Genomic DNA, 22,863 nt, shown 5'->3' on the forward strand with positions numbered 1-22,863 from the left:
GTTCTATTTGGTTAAAACTTAGGGTGCCCAACTTTCTATCCTTTCATTTTTAAAATTCTAACTAGTTGAAACTTAGTATGCCCAATCTTTTCCCTCTCCTAGTATATTAAGATGGGGTTTGGTTACATTGACATGTACTGGTTTTAGTAATGATTCGAGAGAGTGCTCTTGTGGATTCTTTTTTTTTTATTTATTTAAGATTGTCATGATAACTGTTTGATTACCCATGAATATATTACATAAATTTACCTGAAAAACTATAACTACTTGGTTACTCAAATCGGTTAGTCTCAAAACTAATCAATGAAAGGACCTATAGCACCTGCCAACATTCTTACCAACTTCCCACCCTAGAAAATGATCAGGATACGAGTATAATCATATGGGAATAGAAGTGTTTCCATGGGATAAGAACAAATCAATTGATTTGGATTAAGGGTGTGGAATAGGGTTTTATTCGGTTCTCAGACCCCGAACCCAAGCCATATTCTGAAAATGATAGAATATCGGATTGCAAACAGGACATGGAGTAACATCCAGTCAAATTAGATAACTAATAATTTAGTTCCTGCTGTGACAAATACACCTCCTCTTTCAGAAAATATTTGTTTGGCTATTTCTGTTTAAACCGAAAAATGAGGGGAAATTTCGGGATGGGCTCACCCCATCGGATCACGATTCACGACCGACGCTCCAACGAGTGTCCAACGACTTCCTAGATTGTCAACATGTGGAGACGAGCAATCCGACGGCTCCAACGTTCGACAAATTTCTCTTGCTGCACGATCTTAGACGACTGACGCCGGGAGTTTGAAATCGATCGCCTGACTCGTCTCCCTCCACTCTGTTCTTCCTTCTTTCTCTCTTCATACCACAATTCTGTTTTAAGTATATCTCAATCCCTTCTAAGTTTATCCAGGGAACAGTTCATAGACATTGTGCAATTAACATCAAAAACTTCGTGATGAGAGGAACCACAGATAAACTACCCTGTTGTGCATTTGAAGCAAATTTCAGATTTCGTCCCATTTCAAAAATTTCGATCCTAATTCCAGGTAAAACTGAAACTGAATCTCACTCAATCATCACATCTATCACTTAAACTCCACAAGTTGCAGGGTTCTCGGTGGAAACTAGTTTAAAGAACATATGAAAACATATATTATGTTCAAATCAGAACATAGGCACAAAGGCAACATTTCACCGCAAGAATTTTTTATTTTTTATTTTTTGGGTATGGGGGAGGGGGCAACAGCAAAGAAGAGGATTGAGATTCCAACCCCTCTGAAACCGGGATCCACCGCAAATGAGAGAGAGAGAAACAAGGAAGAGGGAGACGAGACTGAGATCGATTTCAAATCGTCGGCTAGGTCTGCGATCGTTCACTGAGGGGAGAAATAAGAGAAGGGAAGAAGTGTCGAAGTGACCGGATTTTTCGTCGGTGAGGTCTGTGATTGTTCACCGAGAGGAGAAATAAGAGAAGGGAAGGAGTGTCAGATTTCTCCTCGGCAAGCACTGCAAACATTCGGCGATTTGAGAAATAATAGAAAGAGGGTTGTAGTTCGTTGAGCCGTCCGATTTATCATTGCCATATGTCGATCATCCGGCTCATCGTTGGATGGATGCTCCTTGGAGCATCAGTCGTTGGAGACAAGCCGGATCCCACTCCTTTCTAAATAATTTTTGTATTTTAAATCAAGTAAACCATTTGTTGACAGAAAAAACTGGTGAAGCAGCTATGAGGGATTTCTAAAAGGGGTGAAGCCGGTCAAGAGAGCGGGATGGAAACTAGATTATGTTTAGAGTGATGTGAAAAGTTTACAAAGTTTTTGAGGAAATGTCAACTTGGAGCACTTAACTTTTGGCCATGGGTAGTTCGTTGAGCCGCCCATTTATCATTGTCGTGTGTTGATCATCTAGCTTGTCGTTGGACGCTCATTGGAGACAAGTCAGATCCCACTCCTTTCTAAATAATTTTTATATTTTTAATCAAGTAAATTATTTGTTGACAGAAAAAACTGGTGAGATAGCTATTGAGAGATTTCTAAAAAGGGTGAAGCTGGTTAAGAGAGCAAGATGGAAACTAGATTATGTTTAGAGTGATGTGAAAAGTTTACAAAGTTTTTAGGGAAATGTCAACTTGGGGCACTTAACTTTTGGCCATGAGTAGTTATTCCTCTCCAATTGAAAAAAAGAGAATTTTGTATACAAACCTTTGTATAAAATCAAACAACTCTATTATGGTTAAATTACGGGCTATGGTGAAATTAGCAGTAGAAAGAAAACAAATAGTAATTAGTGAAGACATGTACAAACTTTGTATAACTTAATTTTTTTAATTTTGATTTTATTTTCTCTGATTAAAAAAAAAAATTAAGGGTGGGGAAGCCTCTAAAATAGTATCACTTTTCTGAGCTAATCCATTAACATGACTATCCTGTTAGGAAGATAAGAGAATAGGTAGGACTTAGAAAAAAGGAATTGCTAATGAAAGTTGAAATCATAGAGGCCTAGCTACATTAAATAAATAGAGAGAGAGAGAGAGAGAGAGAGAGAGAGAGAGAGTAGTTAAAATTAGCTTCAGAACCTAGAAACCCCTGACATTAACTAGTATGCATTAATTGTTGTAACCCGGCAGTCACTGAGAGGGGGGGTGAATCAGTGAGTCCAATTCCGATCCCTAAAAACTTGTCCGATGTCTGGCCAAGAAAAACCTGATATACCTGTCCCTGTTTGCACACAGTCGTATGCACGCTCAACTTCTCATAGGCACTTCCAAGTGTGCACACCCATTCCACATTCCACGCACTTCAATATAAAATGCAAACAACAAGCGCCCACAACACAGGGTTTTTACGAGGTTCGAAAATTTGCCTACATCCCCGGAGTAGTGCCTGTAAAAGCTTCGTACCTACTCAATACACTACTTTTGACTGCACCCACAGTCGGGAACATCCACACCCAATTTTCTCAAGCCGAAGCTGAGATGGCACTCATAGTGCCGATACAATGTGTAGCACCCACTACACAGGAGCACCCACTCCCGGTGCTTAGCACCCACTAAGCACACAATAAATAATACAGTAAATTGGGGCTTATATCAATGCCCTACAATTAAGCCTTGCCTAGCAAATACATCCACAACTAGCTAGCATGCTTACAGTTCATCCACGACTAACCTAGCATGTATACATTCATCCACAACTAACCCTAGCATACATACATGCATATAATGTAAAATCAAAGGTTAGAGGATCTCACAACCGATTGCCTGGGATGACTGGAAACTTGTACTGACAAGTTTGGTGCTCACACCTTCTCTCTCCTTGGTTTCTTGCTCTTCAAAGCAAACACATCCTTGCTTTCTTCTCTTCCTCCTTGGCTTTGAGTTAATGTACCATTAACACACTTCAACCACCTCTTTTATCTCCTTTAATGGCCTAAGAACATTTATTATCAAGTATGTATGTTCATTCAAGGACCAACAAAGAGGGGGAAGTTTCTCCTACCAAAACCGTAGCCTTCTTTCACTCAAAACTCATTTTTCTTGCTTCCATGGTGTAGGGCTTGAAAAAAAAGAAGAAGCTACAACTTGATTCACCCAAATCCGAGTTAAAATGAGGGAGATATGACCATTTGAAGTTGGAGCAATGAGATAGCCTGAAATGGAATCTTCGTAGGGGTGGCGTAGGCTACACCGGCGGTGCACGCAACAAGGGCGAAATCTGACCGTAGATCTCATATAAAAGATCTTGTAATCTAAGCCATCGGATTAAACCAACGGACAATAGATCCAAACCATTAAATTTGAATCTCGATGATGTCATCATGACGTAGGCATTGACATCGTCAGAAGTGTTGTCGATCTATGATTGGTTGCTTTTCCGGATTTTAAGGGAGCTTGTCTCCCAATCCCAAAAGAGAAATGCATATCGACCGTTGGATCCGAATCCTCCATGATGGCTTTAATCAGATTTCATGAGATCATTAATATCGGAATCATTTTTTATACCTTCTTACACGCGCGAAACACCACAACATACCTTGATAAGGTGTAGCGCCAGTGCATCAAGAATTATGCACCTAACCAATCAAATTCTACGCGCAAGCATATATCTCGTCCATGTTAGTGCAAAATCTCAGCAGCCTTTGGATGGGCATCAAGCCTACGTGGTCGAATCTTGGCCATCCATTTCACTTCCCTTTACTCCTCTTTATTACAATCAAGCTCCTACCTCCATATGTTTCAGTGCTTAAAGACCCCTTGCAACTCAGACCTTCAAAATCTTTAAATTACACAAAAGCCCTTCAAATTTCAAAAATAAATTCCGAAAAATCCACCCAACACTGCCAGCAACTGATGGATTTTCGGTTTGGATTTTCGAATCGACTTTACGGAAACACTTATAACTTTTTCATACGATATCTGATCGAGATGAAATAAAGTGCGTTGGAATCGTAACTGGATGCTCTACGACTTTTCAGAAGACTCAATCATCTGAATCATCCATATAAAAAGATCAAAATACCCCTACACATTTCCAATGATGTATCTTTCTCATACGGAATCGGAACGTGATGAAATCAGAACCGTTGAAAAGATTGTATTTTTGTCATATTGTTATATGTAGAACACTTCCTTTAAAAAATTTATCTTCAATGCCGAAACTTCCCTCGACTGCCACAAATGCCGTAACTTCTTCATACGGTATCGGAATGTGAGGAAATCAAATGCACTGGACTAGGTAAATTACAATCTATCTTTTTCATGAGAACCGATCTTCCAAAAATGTCATTTCCATTACCGAAAATGCCCCCGAGCATAAATAGGCCAATTTTACCAGTTTTGACCCAGAAACCCGCACCATCTATTAATGATGTATTAAACTGCTCCATGCATACCAAGATGCTCTGTTATCTCATCGGTGACACTGGACACTGCCATGTCATCATTTTCATCCATGTCACCCAAACTGGCCACGTCATCACTGCCACGTGGCCGAGCTGTCAACAACGACAACCATAAAACAACATTAATGTGCTTGCCATGAAGTTAAATCTATATTATAAAATTTGGATAATGCAAACTAGCTTTGAATTCAAAAATATTTCCACAAAAACAAAGAAAACCATATAGAATGGTGGACTTTAACTACAGAGAAATGGTGAAGACAGGAGAAAATCCAAAGACCTGGAGCAATCCTTCCCTACAAATTGCATGGCATGGCTCACTTTTGCTTGCATGATAAAGATATTCCAATAGTGAAGCTAAAAAGTTTCAATTAAACAAACTACTCCTTCCTCTTGCTTTTCAATCCTCTTTGTTCAAATGGGTATTAGCACATACTCATTCGAAGACCTACAACATTCAAAAAGAGCATGTAATCGAAAAAGATAATGAAAAACTTCAATCGAACCGAACATGAATGAAAACATACCTTCAATGTGGTCCTTCAAAAGGTAAGGCTAAAAAAATGCTCTTGATCGTTCAGAGCAGAGAAGATCCCAAGAAGAACAAAATTTTACCCCTTCACAATTCTTTTGGCTGAAAAGTACTCTCAATCGAAATGAATTTGAAGTTTCCACAGATCTAGGGTTTTTTCCTAAATATCTCTCAAAGCTTTCAATCTTCACAGAAATATCAATGATCTCCAAAGAACAAAGCCTGAATCAACTACTCGATGGTGTGGAATCGATGGTAGTATTCATAATGCCCAATCTACATATCAAAAGTCAACTTATAGTAAAATCGCCATGGGAGAGCTGAGAGTGTCAATCGCGGTGTAGAAGTTTGATGGGAGAAAGAGGATCTTGGGAGCCCGATAATAGTGATCCATATGAATCACCACTTAAGACACACTATTTGTATGCGTGGAATTAGTGTGTCATAACTAAGTTTCTCTATTTAGTTTAATTCTCCAATGAAACACATTTACCTTTAAAAAGTGTTTCAATAGGATTATATATTTTTCAGTAGATTCATCTCAAAATACAATCAAACAAATTAAAAAAATGGAGAATTGCATTTCACTAAAAACACTTTCCACGGATTTAAGTAACCAAAACACATCTGTTTGGTTAAAACTTAGGGTGCCTAAACTTTTCCCTCTAAATATACTATACTTTCATTTTGGAAACTCCATTTGGTTGACATGTGAGGGACTTTGGGGCCTACTGTGTACAAAGTTAAGGTCCATCTACATGGCCACATGGGAAAAATTCAAGCCACCTAAAAAAACTCTTTGCCATTAAGGACTCCCAATCTGTTTGGTTGGAAAAGAAATTAAAGGGAAGGGAAGGAAAGTGAAGTGAAATTTTCGAATCTCTAAAAGAATTTTTTTTAATCATTTACCCGCATAGTTATATACCAACTCCAAATCATTCATTCCATAGTTGGCCATTAAATTTCACTTGCACTTTACAATTAAATTGTCTGAGTTTAAAAAATCTAAAATAAAATTACATTTAAAAAGTATTATTACTGTTTTTTAGTAACGAAGTATCATTACTAAATATCATAAGAAATTTAAGTAGTGTATACAATCATGTTAAGTAATAAATACAAAATTTTCCTTTTTTAGGTTTAAAATTTTTTACTTCCCTTCCTTTTAATTCCTTTTGCAATCAAACATAGCCAATATTATAAAATTTCTTTGGATAATGTTACCTTTTATTTTTTTTTTCTATGAGAAAATGGTCCAATTAAGAACCAAATAATGAAAATCACATATGTCCTATGTTTAAAATTAATATATGGACTTTTTTTGGCAGAATATGAGTTTTTTTTTTTTTTTTTTTTAGAAATTAACATATCAATTTTTTTTTATAGAAAGAAAATTTTTATTATACTTAAAGTGTAGAGCTCATGGATGGAGTTGTACACATCTCCACAAGCCATGAATTGAAATTTGAATTATCAAAATTGACAGAGCCCTCCTCACTAGGGAGTCAGTAATGTTGTTAATCTCCTTTCGAACATACAAAATGTACAAATAGTAAAATTTGAAGACACCTTTGTCGTCTACAATGAACATTAACATTAGGGATATGAATTTAAAATCGAAACCGTTTATCGAAACCGAACTGAGCCATTTACATTGAAACCTCAAAACCATTTAGTAAATGATTCGGTTATGGTTTCAAGTTTCAGGCCGATTAGCTAAACGGATTGAAAATGAATCGAGCTGGTTTCAAATCGAATTGAAACCGTGAAAATCAAACCATTTAAACTGTCAAAACCGATCCGATTAACCTGTTTAAAGATAAATAAGGTGGTTGAAAAATATCATTAGTATCTCATTTTCAAATATTGAGTGTTGCAAGCCTGCAAGTAATTCTAGAAGTAGCTTGCTCATTGTTTAGAATGCCGATTAAATTAATCCAACGCACTAAGTAAAATGTATATTGATAAAAATACAATTTTTGCTTATACCATGGCATATTAAATATATATTTTCTAATATTATAACGCATTATTTGGGAGGGGGGAGAAGAAGAAAACCCCTATTGTAAGCATTAATTACTGACTTTTTAGATGCGTTTGAGACTATTTTCTATCAAAATATTTTCTTTTGCTTAGTTGTTTGGGTGTTTTAACAAAACATAATGGTTTGCATTTCACATTCTCAAGATTAAATCATTTATCACCAAAAACAAATTTTAGTAAACATATGAATAAACTACCAAACATATTGCTAACCATTTAGAAACCGTATGGAATAAATTGAAACCGAAATCGTTTAAAACCGTGAAATCAAAATCGTTAAAAAATCGTAAAAATTGAAACTGTTTACTAAATGGTTGCGGTTTTAGAAAGTGCAACCGTTTAGTAAATGATGCGGTTATGGTTCTAACCAAAAAATATATGAACCGAACCAAACTGAACTGTTTAAACCGAAACCAAACCGATCGTTAACACCCTTAATATGGATAACTACTCCCAAAATGAGGTTAAAATTTTTCCCTTTCGTAAAACTAATTAATGGATAATAAAGCACAGATGCAATGATCATTAAATCGGTTTGATTTTGGTGTATACGATATAATTTGGTTTGGTTCGGTTCATATTTATTTGGATGAAACCAAAACCAAACCATTTACTAAACGGTTGCACTTTTTGAATCTGGAACTGTTTAGTAAATGGTTTTGGTTTTATGGTGTTAAACAGTTTTGATTGCTGTTTAATCCATACAATTTTTTAAACGGTTAGCAATCAGTTTGCTAGTTTATTCCCATGGTTACTGAAATTTACTTTTGTTTATAAATACTTCAATCTTGTATCAAATTAAATGAGGCATTGAAAAGGCAAGGATTTAACTACATCAATACATAATAGGAGTAAATTATTGAATAGACTGTTGGACGGCCTCTATGTTAATTAATAGGTTTAACTCTTCCCCAAATTAAACTTATTCTATTTTTTTAAAACAACCAAACAAAAAAATATTACATAGAGAAAATGAAATACAAACAAAACTGCTAATGAACACAACTTATAGTTAGTGTTTTAAAGTTAAAGAGCATGAGCCACTGAAAACACATCATTTAACCCCTTGTTCTATTATATTGTTATACGGGTTAAGCGGGTCGGTTTTGGCGGTGTAAACAGTTCGATTTCCTCAGTGTCAATTTAGTTTGAAACAGACGGGTTAAACAATTAAAAGGGTAAAACTGAACTGACCCGTTTAGCTAACCAGTCTTAAACTTGAAACTCGACCATTTACTATATGATTTTATGATTTTGATGTAAATGTTCCATTTGATTTCCATAAATGATTTTGGTTTCAAATTCACATCTTTGAAGAAAGTAACCATGGATCACGGGTCATGACTCACGACCAGAATATATATATATATATATAGAGAGAGAGAGAGACCCGCCTTCTATCGGATAAAAATCGTCTGTTTTTCCTGATCCCTGTTTTGCTGTGTTTTGCTAGCTGCAGAACACGACACGTGTCCTCTTTTAAATCTGCGGTTGAGATTGTTTTGGTTGGGCTGTTGTTACTAAATCCGGTTTAGATCAATGGATGACTCGAACCATATTGAGTGGAACAGGTTCTGACAAACAACTCCAGGTTTGAATTCAAAATCCCTAAGAGGAGATTTCTCAATCAAGAGGAAGGACCCAGACGACGTATCGTTGTTGCAGTCCGGCGATCTCGACCTGACTTTGATAGCTGGGTTTCATAGCAAGAGAGTAGCGGCTGGGCTTAGCGGGATGAATTTTCATCATCCTCTTCCAAAGGTGGGACTTTGTTGGGAAAGCCGTTGAAGATTGCATGAGCTACGCACTCAAGGACCGCCTCCCCGGCAACATGGAACCACTGTCTCTGTAACCCCAGTGTAGGAACCACGGACCTCCGCCCCCGTCGCGGGATCGCGATACTGCACGTAGCGCGTGTACACACGCTCTAGGGTTCAACCCTAATGAGATGAGATAGTATCCCCTGGTCGTCAAATGCCAAGGGGGGATACACGTTATGGGTAAAAGGGAGTCGCCACCTAGAAAAGGGTCTAGGACCCATAAATGTCTCCCCCAATCAAGGGAGAGAGACTAATGACTCGGATGGATAAGGCTGATTTGCACCAAGATTTTGGGCAAGTGTCAAGTGACGGACTGGGAAGGTGTTAGGCACCCAGTCTGCCCGACCCGAAGGCCGGTCTCTTTTTGTTTGACCAAAGTTTGTTTGTACCCTACTAACTAGTCCTAAATCTAGGTCACTGAAAACCCTAAACTAGGTATCTAAGCATGACATGTGAAAACCCTAAACCAAATGTCTAAATTATGCTAGCTAGGTTATGATGCAAATAATGAAATGATTACACTAATTAAATAAGCCTAAATGATTTAATTAATGTATTATGAGTCTTAGATTAAGCTAATGAAATAAGCCTAAACCTAGGATTAGTTTAGCAACTTATGAAACCCTAAATTAAACTAATTCGATTAATTGAGTCTAACCTAGATGGATGATTAATGAATTTATGAAATCCTAAATTGAATCAGTTAAAATGGTTAATCCTAATCCTTAGTAATTTGTGAAATAAATTATTGCAATCCTACTTAATCTAATTGGTAAAAATATTTTTAAATTAAATGGGGCCTAATTAAATTAGAAAAGTTAAATGGGCTAATTAAATGAATGCATTTTTTCTAATCTACCTAATCTAGTATAGGAGGATTAAACTAAACCTAAGGTTTAATTAAATTAATTATGAAACCTAATTGGACTAATTATGTCTACTTTAAGCTAATCCTAAGATGAGTTAAACATTTTTCAAAACCCTAGTTAATCTAATGAGAAGAGAATCTTTTAACTAATTAATCTAGTTAATTATCCTACATTAAATAACTAATTAGTTGATTGATTAAAATAAACAAACCCCTAGAGGGAAAAAGATTGGTAATTACACAAGTTTAATAAATTGAATTGAATGAAGAAATCAAATGCAATGATTTAAAAAGCTAAATTAACAAACCACAATTAAATAAACAACAGTTGAAATGACTAATTACATTAACTAAGTTACTTTAATTAATCTAAATTAGTACTACACTAATGCAAGTGAACGTTGGAGTACAAAAAATAGGAGATAGTAGGAAAACCCAAATTCCCAATACGCACCTAATGCTACGAGCCGGTTTGAGGGGCCAGCCACGCCCGTCCTAAACTAAACACGCCCTAAACTACGTCCCATACATTATTTAAAGGGAAATAAAATGAAATCATTTGATTTTAAATTTTAAAATTAGGCGAATCCCAAACCTAAGTTCTAGGACTAGATACATTACAGACCTGAAATCAAACCAAAATGGATAAAAGAAAAATAAAATATAAAAAAAGGAGGGAAAGATTTCACATAGAAATGAAATAATAGGTTGTGGGCATTACAAATATGGACTATCTAATAGCAAATTAAAGAAATAACAAAACAACAAGAAAATAAAATAAAAAGGAGAAGAATAAAAAGTGAGATGCAGGTTCGGTTAATGAAAGAGAAAGGAAGGACAAGGGAGTGGAGAGGGTTCTATATGTAACAGAAGAGCTAGAGCCGATAAAGGTAACTGCAAGAAAAAGCAGATAAGTTTCTACAGAGCATTGGTGTTTGGGTTTACAGAAGCCTCACTCTGTTCCCAATTCATTTACTTATGTGATCTCTCTCCCCGGATAAAATAACAGAAGAAGGTGAGGAAATGGATCGATCGGATCCAGAAGTTCAAGTAGAGGGAAACGATCAAACGCTAAAATGCAGATGATCCAACGGAGACCTTCACCTAATGAATGACCCTGACCCCCTTCCGCCACCAGAGCAGAGAGAAGTAAAACAAATATGAAAGCTAAACCAAAACAGAGACGAACTAAGACAAAGGGGAAAAAGCTTATCAGATCAGAATTAACAGGGTAAAAAAAAAGCCAATCGCAGGTAGAAGAAGATCCAGAGAAACAAGATGTCCAATCTTCAAAAGTCGAGAGACCTCAAACAGGGAAGAAGCCGATGTGATAGAGAGAGAACCCTAGTCCACGGATATGCATTTCAGAGAGAGAGAGAGAGAGAAAGAAGAAGAAGAAGGGTGCGGTGCGGCTGCAGGAGAAAAAGAAAAGAAGAGAAGAAGAAGAAGAAAAGAAGAAGAAGAAGAAGAAGAAGAAAGGGGTTCGGTTGCTGCCATTTACAGCAGCAGGGAAGGAAAAGAGAAGAAAAAGAAGAAGAAGAAGAAGAGAGGGGTTCGGTTGCTGCCAGTTACAGCCGCAGGGAAGAGGAAGAGAAGAAGAAGAAGAAGAAGAAGAAGAAGAAAAGAGAGAAAGAGTTGCAGGTTCGGCTGGAGAAAGAAAGAAAAGAAGAGAAGAAGAAGAAGAAGAGAAGAAGAAAAAAAGAGAGAAAGAGTTGCAGGTTCGGCTGGAGAAAGAAAGAAAAGAAGAGAAGAAGAAGAAGAAGAAGAGAAGAAGAAAAGAAGGAGAAGATTAGGTTATATGTAAGGTTCTGATCCAAGGGTTCAGATTAAAAGAACAAAAAAACAATTTAAAAAAACTAAACCAAATTAATCTACTGTTAAATAAAAAAACCAATTTAAACCTAATTAATCTAAAAGAATGAATTAAACCTAAATATCTTTAATTGGACCGGAATAAATCAATTCACATCTAATAAACTGTCTTGAACCAAATTAAAACTAATTAAACATGATTAATCTCAATAAATTAACTATTAATAAATTAGCAACTAATATATTAATTAAACTAATTCTAAATTGCTATTGGGAGAATAAATACATACCTTAAACCGGCTTTAATCAAGAAACAAGGGGAGATAACCCTTGTGTTTCAAGGCCAAAACCGAACCGAATCGAACCGAATCGGACTAAGTCTCCCGGCTCAAGGAAGGATTAATGTATTAAATTTTTAAACTTGAAGAATATTTGATTTTAGAGGGAATTAGCAAAAAACCATATTCCTTCTCTCAAATTTTTCTCAATTTTTCTCCCCCCTCTCTTGGAAGAGGGGAAGGGCTATTCTTATAGCCTTGGGACTTGGGACAATTCTCTCAAATTTCCGATGTGGGACTAAAAAACTAGAGAGAATTGTCCCAAAAGGCTTGCTTTTGGACAAAGGGGTTTGAGCGCCACGTGGCACCCTTTGATTGCCCGGAATGGAATCTGATACCGAACTTTGGAGTCAACTTTTGGGGGTCATATCTTTCAAACCGTTTGTCGGAATTCGACGTGTAATATGTCGTTAGAAAGCTCAGTCCGAGCACTATCCAATGATGTGAGACATGATTGTAGTCTCGATCGGGAACCTTTACAAAAATATGCATAAAGTAGGGACCCCGATCATATAATGAAAGAGAGAATCGGGCGTCGATTCGCATAGTTCTCGCATCAAAGTGTAATGTCCGACTTGAGGAGACAAACAACAATAATCCACAACATCAAATTCTAATTTTTGAAAACCTTTTCTCTTGAAAGTTTATAGGAAAAATTTGTCATTTTCTACTCTAAGTTTGAAAATTCTCCAAGTATAAAATGTCCAACATGTAATCCTTCATATTATCATCATTGCCGGGGGGTGACAAAATTCGGTGTCTACACCCAGCAACTCATATTTCTCCTTTCCTTCCTCTATCTCACTCACTCTCCCTCCTCAATCCTCCCTTTCCACCTGGGCTGCATTTAAAAAAAAAGAAAAGAAAAAAGCATGGGATTTCTGTGCAGCGGATCCACCGCTCCTAGCCGTCGGCACCACGACCGGCATCCCTAACATTGCAACATCTTCATGAAAAAAGAAAGAAAGAGAGAAGGGGAAAAATAAAAACCAGAGAATTAGAGCATGGACTCCTCCAGAATCAATAGAAAAGAATTAAAAATCCCCAAATCACAAACACAGGAAACCTAAATTAAAAATTTCTACCATCAAAACCAATCAATTAATGGAGCTAGAGAACCTAAATCAGAATCCCAACCCTGCAAACTCCTTGGCTCCATTTGCTTCCTCGTCTGGAACCGCTCTCTCTGCAACCCAATCGTCGTGGTCCTCATCGCTGTCAAAACCTGCAACCCATTGTCGTGACTCTTCATCTCTCTATCTCAACATTCCGCCCCACCGCACATGACAACCAAACGGTTCCACTCAATATGGTTCGAGTCATCCATTGATCTAAACCGGATTTAGTAACAACAGTCCAACCAAAACAATCTCAACCGCAGATTTAAAGGAGGACACTTGTCGTGTTCTGTAGCTAGCAAAACACAGCAAAACAGGGATCTGGAAAAACAGACGATTTTTATCCCCTTCTATCGTGATGTTCTCCCTTCAGGTCCTGTGCTTCGTAAACCACCTTCGTAAACCACCTTCTCTGTTGGGCTTTCCATGACCAACTAGAACCCCATATAGCCAGAGAAAAAGACATGGGTGGAAGGAAAACCTGAAATAGAGGGTGGGTTTTATTCCATTCTCATGGTCGCCCTCAACTACCGTGTCAGTTACCTGGTCGGTGGACGAGAAAAGTTTCTCCAATGACAGCAAAAACTGTTCTTGGAAACTACTGAAGAGTGAAGGTTGAAGAGGGTTTCTATTTGAGTCAAGTTTGGAACAGCGATGGAAGAAGGTGAGGAGATGCCTAATGGCAATAATGCTCATGATATCAAATCGCTCCTCTTGTCAACAGGGAGGGACTTCCTTGTCCAGAACAACAGCGAACAGGTTTTGCTCTGCTCTTTTTCCTTTTTTCCCACGCTTTCCAGTGTTTTTCTGGTTTCATTCCTCATGATTTGCCTACGGACAGAAAAATCTTTACAGAAATAGTTTTCATTTCGTGTATGACTGTTCTGTATGTATGTGAGCAACAAATTGGTGATTGGTAAGCTTGTAAACGGGGATCGATTTGGTTGAGTCATTATGTCATACACCTTAGGTCATAAAAATTAATGGGCTTTGTGTTAGTATCTGCAATTGTTAAACATTAATTTAAGGTTCCTTGTTTTCTTTTTCCTCCTTGGGTAATTATAGAAGCTCAGGAATGAGGTAATTTTGAATTTCAATGTTTTGCAGGTGAAATGTGATAGTTTGAGTGGTAAGAGCATTGGACTATATTTTTCAGCCTCATGGTGTGGACCATGTCAGGGTTTCACTCTAGATTTAGTGGATGTCTATAATGAACTCTATCCACAGGGTAATTTTGAGATAGTCTTTGTCTCAGCAGATAAAGATGAGAATTCATTCAATGAGTAATTTTCCAAGATGCCATGGCTTGCAATCCCCTTCTCCGACTCAGAGACACGTGATCAGCTTGAAAAATTGTTTACAGTGAAGGGGATACCTTACCTTGTGATGTTTGATGGGAATGGCAAAGTTCTAGGCGAATCTGGTGTTCAGATCATACGTGATTATGGAGTGGAAGGGTACCCATTTACAGAAGAAAGAACCGCAGAACTAAAAGAGCGAGAGGAGGCAGCTAAAAAGGCACAGTCATTGAGTTCCATATTGGTTTCACAATCGCGGGACTTTCTAGTTTCAAATGATGGGAAGAAGGTAAGAATCAATAATCAGCTCTTTTAATTACTGCAAAATTGTTTAAAAAAGTGTACCAGTCTTCTTGCTATGTAAAGAGTAACTCAAAGTGTTACTGTTACTAAATTTCGATCAAAGAAATTAAGTATTTGCTAGACTCTTATTTCAGGTTCCAGTCTCTGAGCTTGAAGGGAAGACAGTAGGTCTATATATCTCCTGGTCTGGTTATGGTTCATGCATCGAATTTACTCCATTTCTAGTGGAGGTTTATGAGACACTGAAGGAGAGAGGAGAGAAATTCGAAGTGGTCTTAGTTTCCCTTGATGATGTTGAGGAATCATTCAGGGAAGACTTTCAGAAGATGCCCTGGTTTGCATTGCCCTTCAAGGATAAGAGCTGTAATAAGTTGATTCGATACTTTGACCTCACGACTATTCCCACACTGGTGATAATAGGGCAAGATGGAAAAACTCTGAACCCCAATGTTGCTGAGATTATTGAAAATCATGGAGTTCAGGCATACCCATTCACACCTGAAAAGTTGGAAGAGCTTGCAAAGATAGAAGAAGAAAGACTAGAAGCACAAACTCTGGAGTCAATTTTGATTCTGGGGGATCGGGATTTTGTGATCAGTAAAGATGGCAACCAGGTAAGGATTCTTCGACTTGGATATTGTTACACTCCATTTCGTCCATGAATTAGTCACTTCTTTCTAGCAGTGAAGGAATTACCACTAGCAATTTGAATTCCCCTAGTCCTACCTTATCCATGGTAACATATATTAGATTTCACTTGGGTATTATTGACCATTTGAAGGCACAGAGTTCCTTAGCAACATGGCCAACTTTGCGTAGGAGGCTTGTGTGTTGGTTTGGATGGTAGAGATTTCATACACAAGAATGTGTCCTCCATATGTATCATTAATTTCTAAGATGATGCATGCACCAATGGCATGCATTAACTTGATCTCTCTTCTGTGTTTGACCTCAATCAACTTACCTTTCATTTCAGATTCCTGTCTCTCAGCTTGTGGGAGAGAACATCCTCCTATACTTCTCTGCAGAATGGTGTCCTCCATGCCGTGTTTTTCTGCCTAAGCTGATTAATGCTTACCATGAGATCAAGGCAATAGATGATGCATTTGAAGTGATTTTCATATCAAGTGACAGTGACCAAGCTTCCTTCGATGAATTATTTTCTAAGATGCCATGGTTGGCACTTCCTTTTAGTGATGAAAGGAATAAGTTTTTAAGTCGTAAGTTCAAGATTTCTGGTATCCCTATTGCAATAGCAATTGGGTCCACTGGCAAGATTGTCACTGAGGATGCCATAGAACTTTTGATGGTTCATGCAGCTGATGCCTATCCTTTCACCAAAGAGCGCTTGAAGGAGTGCATGGCAAAACTTGAGGAACTTACAAAGGAATGGCCTAAGAAGGTAAAGCATGTGCTCCATGAGGAGCATGAACTTGTGCTTACTCAATGTCCAATTTACAACTGCGATGGGTGTGGGGATGAAGGCCATGGCTGGTCATTCCAATGCAAAGAGTGTAACTATGATCTCCATCCAAAGTGTGCTCTGGAGGAAGACAAAAGTGAGAAAGATGTTGATGCTGATGCCAGTGATGGGTGATGGAGAGGTTTGCCATAGAGCTTGAGGAGTTGATTCTACCATAAATTGGCCAAAGATTTATTCTTTTCATAAAAAATTAGGATTACTTTTCCGGTTCATCCCTGGAGTTGAGAACTCAGGGCACTATGATCTGCATTACTTGTTTGGTTGTGGACCTAATCATCTTAGTAGTTCTATAAAAAAAAAAAAAAAAAATCATCTTAGTTGAAATGCATGTATTCAAAGGGCTACCTATAGACTGATTTGGGTGTGTTGGAGAAAAAATGATATCTGGACAGGTTTGGGTGATATCTCCAGCAACCCCCCTGGTGCTGGAGAGGATCCTAATCTCTCTCTCTCTCTCTCTTGTAGAATATGTTCACTAATTCTATGTTAGGTTGCTTTCCTGGGAAGATGTATGTGAAGAAGAATGCGAAATTGGCATCCACTTAGGTAATCTATAAAAATCGCACCTGAAATCAAATAATATCAAGTGGAAACTTTGATGATGTCTAAATTTTATTCAAAAGTTGACCTTAAGGTCCTTTGCCCACATGTCAAGTTTTAGCCTAACATAAGTTGGCGAGAAACCAGTAAAAAATCTATTGACATACATATGGGAGAGTAAATCAATGAATTTGAGGCTAAAATGTGGCACCTGACTAATCTGGACCTTGCCTATACGATGATCCTAGAACAAGGGCTTTTGTTGTTAGGTGCACTTTTGAAGGCGTAAAAGGCAGTGTGGCTCCTATACTTAGATGCAAAGTGGGGCGAAATGATCGTCCACCCCTAATGAAAAATAGAAATCCGATCCTTGTTGATGCCTCACATGCATTTTCCTTGACCACTATGCTAGTGCAAGGGCAATGCTACGATTTAGAGAAAACCCTCTCCCAAAGATTTAATAAGATTCCTTCCATTATTTTCACCAGGCTCTTCTTTGGTGTTTTCCATCTCAGTCACTTTAAGAAATAAGGGTTCGTTTGATTTTGTTTTTTGAAATGTATTTGTGTGTGTTTAGAAACAGAAAAACACCTCAAAAGCCATTTGATTTTTCTGTTTTGTTTAACTTGTTTTTGGAAGCAGAAATAGAAATTTATGATTATTTCTGTGTCTAGAAACAAGGATGGAGAAACAAATCAAACTTGTTTTTCTATTTTTAGAAACAAGTGGGAGGGACAAAAATTGTGAAAAATCTGATACTTCACTCGACATACCCCAACCCCAATCCGTGGTTGAAACATCTCACTATCCAAATGCGGCAATTCCAATCTAATTGTGTGAAGCTCACAGTTTTAAATTGCCTTCATCCATCTGAAGCTCATCTCCACAAAGCATACTTGCAACTTCAATGTCATGTCTTCACTCGTGAGTTGCATACCTTTAACATTGTGCCTTCATTACTGTCTTGGACCCTACTACACTTTGAAAACATTTCAGGAAACAAAAAAATCAAACACCTATTTATAATTTCAAAACTCGTTCTCAGCACAAAAACAGCCCCTAAGTTTGTGTTTGGATGTCAAGACAGGAAAAGAAAAAAAGGCTTTACTTGCTGTTTGCTTATCAAGTGAGAAAAAAACATTAGATGAGGGTTGTAACAAATCCTCACCAGCAAATAATTAATCAAACAAAAGCTAACCAATCCGCCACTGATGCACTTTGAATCCGCCATCCGCCATCCGCCATCCGCCATCCGCCATCCGCATAGGATATTAGTTCATCCAGTGCGTCAGGCCTAGTCGTGAGGCCTCAGACGTCAGCTAATTAATTTCCCCAATGGCCATGTTCCACGTGGTCTTTGAAGCTTCTGGATTTTCTTCGCGACGAAGAAAAAATGAGGGAAATTGATCCTATAAAAGGAAAGCAAATGTAGCTAGAGGAAACTACTGAAGAGTGAAGAGTGAAGAGTGAAGAGTGAAGATTTGAGTCTGAGTTTGGATTCTGGAAAGGCGATGGAAGCAGGTGAGGGGATGGCTAATGGCAATAATAATTCTCACGATACCAAATCGCTCCTCTCGTCATCAGGGAGGGACTTCCTTATCCGGAACAACGGCGATCAGGTACTTTTTTCTCTTTCCTTTTCTTCCTCTTACCCATAATTTTTTCTGATTTCTTTCTTCGTGATTCGCCTCTGCAACTCACGAAGAGGGTTTTAATTAGAAGAAGAAGTAGAAAAAGGAAAATCGTTGAATTATATCTTTCTCAGTGACTTCACTCGATATATCAATCCGGTTTGTTTGATCCATTTTCGATTAATCTCATCCGTGCCGGGACACAAGTTTTGAGTTTATAGTGGATTAATTTTGTTAATCCTAGCTGTCCCTGGGGTTCTACCTTTAATTCTTTACTACTAAAATGGATCTCCTTTTCTGGGTTTCTGTAATCTGTATTGGTGGATAAGTCAATTACCAGTTTATCGTAGTTATATAGTTGATTAGAAAAATCTTTTGCCTCATCTAGCGAAGAATTCTTGATTTCTAATGCTGTTTCAATACCATGTCCGAGCATTTCTGATCAGAGCTGAGCCTGCAAGTAATTCCCCTGTTTGATATGATTAATCTCAACCTTACATAGCACATGGATATTTTTGCCTTGATATTAGTGCTGCTACCCGGATATTAGAGTTTTTATTTTTTATTTTTTGTAATCAATTTTTTGCCATGATTTATTTTAGATGGTTGGGTCTGTGGAACACTCAATTTAGTTTTTCAATTCATATTTCAAAATTTGCAGGTGAAATGTGAAAATTTGAGTGGGAAGAACATAGGGCTATATTTTTCAGCCTCATGGTGTGGACCATGTCGTCGTTTCACTCCAAATTTAGTGGATGTCTATAATGAACTCTGTACACAGGGTGATTTGGAGATAATTTTTGTTTCGGCAGATAAAGATGAGAATTCATTCAATGAGTATTTCTCCAAGATGCCATGGCTTGCAATTCCTTTTTCCGATTCAGAGACTCGTGATCAACTTAACAAGTTGTTCATTGTGAGGGGGATACCCAACCTTGTGATTCTTGATGGGAATGGCGAAGTTGTAAGTAAGTCTGGTGTTCAAATCATAAGTGATTATGGAGTGGAAGGGTACCCATTTACAGCAGAAAGAGTCACAGAGCTGAAAGAGCGAGAGAAGGCAGCCAAAGAGGCACAATCATTGAGTTCCATATTGGTTTCGCAATCCCGGGACTTTCTAGTTTCAAATGATGGGAAGAGGGTAAGAGTCAATGAACATGTAAAGAGTGACTTAAAGTGTTGCTATTATCTGTTTCTGTAACATGAGTTTACTTTTGGTGTATTTTGATCTAAGTTTATTTGCTGGATTCTCATTTCAGGTTCCAGTCATTGAGCTTGAAGGAAAGACAGTAGGCCTATATTTCTCTATGTCTCGTTATGGTTCTTGCATCGAATTTACTCCATTACTCGTGGAGGTTTATGAGAAACTGAAGGAGAAAGGAGAGAAATTCGAAGTCGTCTTAGTTTCGCTTGATGATGTTGAGGAAACATTCAAGGAAGATTTCCAGAAAATGCCTTGGTTAGCATTACCCTGCAAGGATAAGAGCTGTAACAAGCTGGTTCGATATTTCGAACTCAGAACTCTTCCCACATTGGTTATAGTAGGGCCAGATGGAAAAACTCTAAACCCCAATGTTGCTGAGATTATTGAAAATCATGGAGTTCAGGCATACCCATTCACACCTGAAAAGTTGGAAGAGCTTGCAAGGATAGAGGAGGCAAGGCTAGAAGCACAAACTCTAGAATCAATTTTGGTTCTGAAAGATCGGGATTTTGTGATCAGTAAAGATGGAACCCAGGTAAGAATTCTTCGAGTTGGATATTGCTAACACTCTATTTGGCTCGTGAATTAGTCACATGGTTCCTAAGGAATGTCCCCAACATATGTGTCATCAATTTCTAAGACGATAAATACACAATGGCTTGTATTACCTTGATCTCTCTACGATCTGAATCAAATTACTTTTTATTTCAGATTCCGGTCACTCAGCTTGTGGGAAAGAACATCCTTCTATACTTCTCTGCAGAATGGTGTCCTCCATGCCGTGCTTTTCTACCTAAGCTGATCAATGCTTACCACGAGATCAAGGCAATGGATGATGCATTTGAAGTGATTTTCATATCAAGTGACAGAGACCAAGCTTCCTTTGATGAATTCTTTTCTAAGATGCCATGGTTGGCACTCCCGTATGGTGATGAAAGGAAGAAATTTTTAAGCCGCAGGTTCAAGATTTCTGGAATCCCTACTGCAATAGCCATTGGGTCTACCGGCAAGACCGTGACCAAGGATGCCAGGGAACTTCTGATGGTTCATGGGGCTGATGCCTATCCTTTCACTGAAGAACGCTTGAAGGAGATTGAGGTAAAACTTGAAGAGCTCGCAAAACAATGGCCTAAGAAGGTGAAGCATGTGCTCCATGAGGAGCATGAACTTGTGCTTACTCGACGTCCAATTTACGACTGCGATGGGTGTGGGGAGGAAGGCAAAGACTGGTCCTTCCTCTGTGAAGAGTGTAACTATGATCTCCATCCAAAGTGTGCTTTAGAGGTAGATAAAGGAGAGAAAGATGATGTTAAAGATGTAGATGCTGATGCCAATGATGGCATCGAGCAAGCTTCCAAGGAAGGATGGATATGTGATGGAGAGGCATGCCAAAAAGCTTGAGGTGTTGAATTTACCATAAATTGAAACTTGGTGCACTCTGTGTTGCATTTGCTTGTTTGGTTGTAGACTTGATCATCTTAGTTGAAATGTATTCATAGGGCTGCCCCTTATCTTAATATATAGAAATGTTTGGTTGTGTCTCGTGTAAAATATGGTGGCACTAATGCTTTCCTGGGAAAATAAAAGGGAAGGAGATGGGTGAGGTCTGAGGGAAAGAAAAGTGAAGTGATTTCTCAAAATGTTGTTTCTTTGGCATGTTCACTGTTTTAACTCTCTTTCAATGTAATTTCAAGTAATGAGTAAGAAATGAGTCTTCTTATGAAACACCCACTTAGATGATCTATAAAATTGCACTTGACATCAAATATCTATCAAATGATGCTCTAATTATTATCAAATTTTTGTGAACAAGTTTACCTCAATGTCATTTGTTTACTTCTCAACTTTTAGCTTAATTTGACCTGTCATGGTTGGCAAAAAAAAACCATAGAAAAAAAAAAAAGTTTACATATGTATCGGTGTATCAAAAAAAATTGCGTGAGATTAAAATAAAAAGATGAATGTTGAATGATGAAAGTTGGAAAGAAACATAAAAAAAAAATGAAAGAGAGAGAAAGGTAGGTGGTCGACAAACTTAAATTTGACACGTAATCAATTGGATTGAGATCCTCTCCAATTACCTTCATGCCTCATATGCAAACAGCCCAACACATGAGACATGCATCATTAGGTGTTTGGCTTGCCTTGCACTGCATGCATGTGAGGGGTGGAGGGAATTCAAAAAAAATCCTCTGCTGTGGATGTGGTTGTGCGGTGATGATCTGATGGCAGGCATGGCATTGGGGCATGTGTTGATGTAATTTTGACCGTTGGATCTTTGTTGCATGGCCGCACCCACGGCAGAGGATGAAAGTCATAGAGGGAATTAGATTGAAAATAGTTGGAGAAGATTCAGATCCCCTTCATTATTACTTGATTTTACTTGTTATTGATAACCCTAGAGTTCATTCTTCCTCGCATGAATGAAGAGAAGAGGCCTGTCCCTTTGCTTCTCACCAACGATTTTTAGAATGCTGAATTGACTTACAGTAGTTTCTTGTTTGGATGTTAACTCATTAACTAGGAATCAATTTTGCCTTCTCTTCTACCAGTCCTTTTATATTGTTCTTACCTTTGGTCGATTGTCGCTTCATTACGTTCTACCATTTCCAGTTCTGCTTGTTGATGAAAAATATATGGTTTTTTTTTTCATTGCCAACCCTGTCATCATCTATAGCCTATAGGCAGGGAACATGGGGGATAAACGGGGAGGATAGGATTCTTCTCCATAGAGCCCATGGACCATAGAGTGATCTCAGAATTGGGGTGACTTTGAGACGTGTGTCCGGATCCTCTCAGCCGTGGGATCACTCTATGGTCCATGGGCTCTACGAAGAGGATTGTGGGTTGAGTTGATGATTGGGAAGTTGTGAAGCAGACTTTCTTCAGGGTAGGAAACTGTGCTCCAATATCCTAGTCTAGAGACCTGTAAGTTAAGGTACTCCCTTTTGGATTTGGCTCC

The 22,863-nt window shown here is 38.0% G+C and overlaps 2 protein-coding genes across 4 annotated transcripts; both read left to right on the forward strand.

Annotated features, from left to right (window-relative positions):
* The first annotated feature begins 13,805 nt into the window (after window positions 1-13,805).
* LOC122078851 (probable nucleoredoxin 1) lies at window positions 13,806-16,850 on the forward strand. 3 transcript variants are annotated; one of them, XM_042645017.1, is made up of 5 exons: window positions 13,806-14,201; window positions 14,516-14,522; window positions 14,701-15,029; window positions 15,178-15,657; window positions 16,020-16,850. In XM_042645017.1, exons 3-5 carry the CDS (start codon window positions 14,739-14,741, stop codon window positions 16,638-16,640), a joined length of 1,392 nt encoding a protein of 463 aa, XP_042500951.1. In that variant the 5' UTR covers window positions 13,806-14,201; window positions 14,516-14,522; window positions 14,701-14,738; the 3' UTR covers window positions 16,641-16,850. The 3 variants fall into 3 exon arrangements, with proteins under 3 accessions (XP_042500951.1, XP_042500950.1, XP_042500952.1); XM_042645016.1 differs by having other exon boundaries at window positions 13,807-14,201; window positions 14,516-15,029; XM_042645018.1 differs by lacking the exons at window positions 13,806-14,201; window positions 14,516-14,522 and having other exon boundaries at window positions 14,886-15,029; window positions 15,165-15,657.
* Window positions 16,851-18,501: 1,651 nt separating this feature from the next.
* Window positions 18,502-21,626, forward strand: LOC122080128 (probable nucleoredoxin 1). Its single transcript, XM_042647023.1, has 4 exons — window positions 18,502-18,685; window positions 19,359-19,838; window positions 19,957-20,436; window positions 20,613-21,626. Exons 1-4 carry the CDS (start codon window positions 18,578-18,580, stop codon window positions 21,300-21,302), a joined length of 1,758 nt encoding a protein of 585 aa, XP_042502957.1. The 5' UTR covers window positions 18,502-18,577; the 3' UTR covers window positions 21,303-21,626.
* The last annotated feature ends 1,237 nt before the right edge of the window (window positions 21,627-22,863 follow it).

The sequence above is a fragment of the Macadamia integrifolia genome, chromosome 5 (assembly GCF_013358625.1).
Source record: "Macadamia integrifolia cultivar HAES 741 chromosome 5, SCU_Mint_v3, whole genome shotgun sequence".
NCBI classification, from domain to species: domain Eukaryota; kingdom Viridiplantae; phylum Streptophyta; class Magnoliopsida; order Proteales; family Proteaceae; genus Macadamia; species Macadamia integrifolia.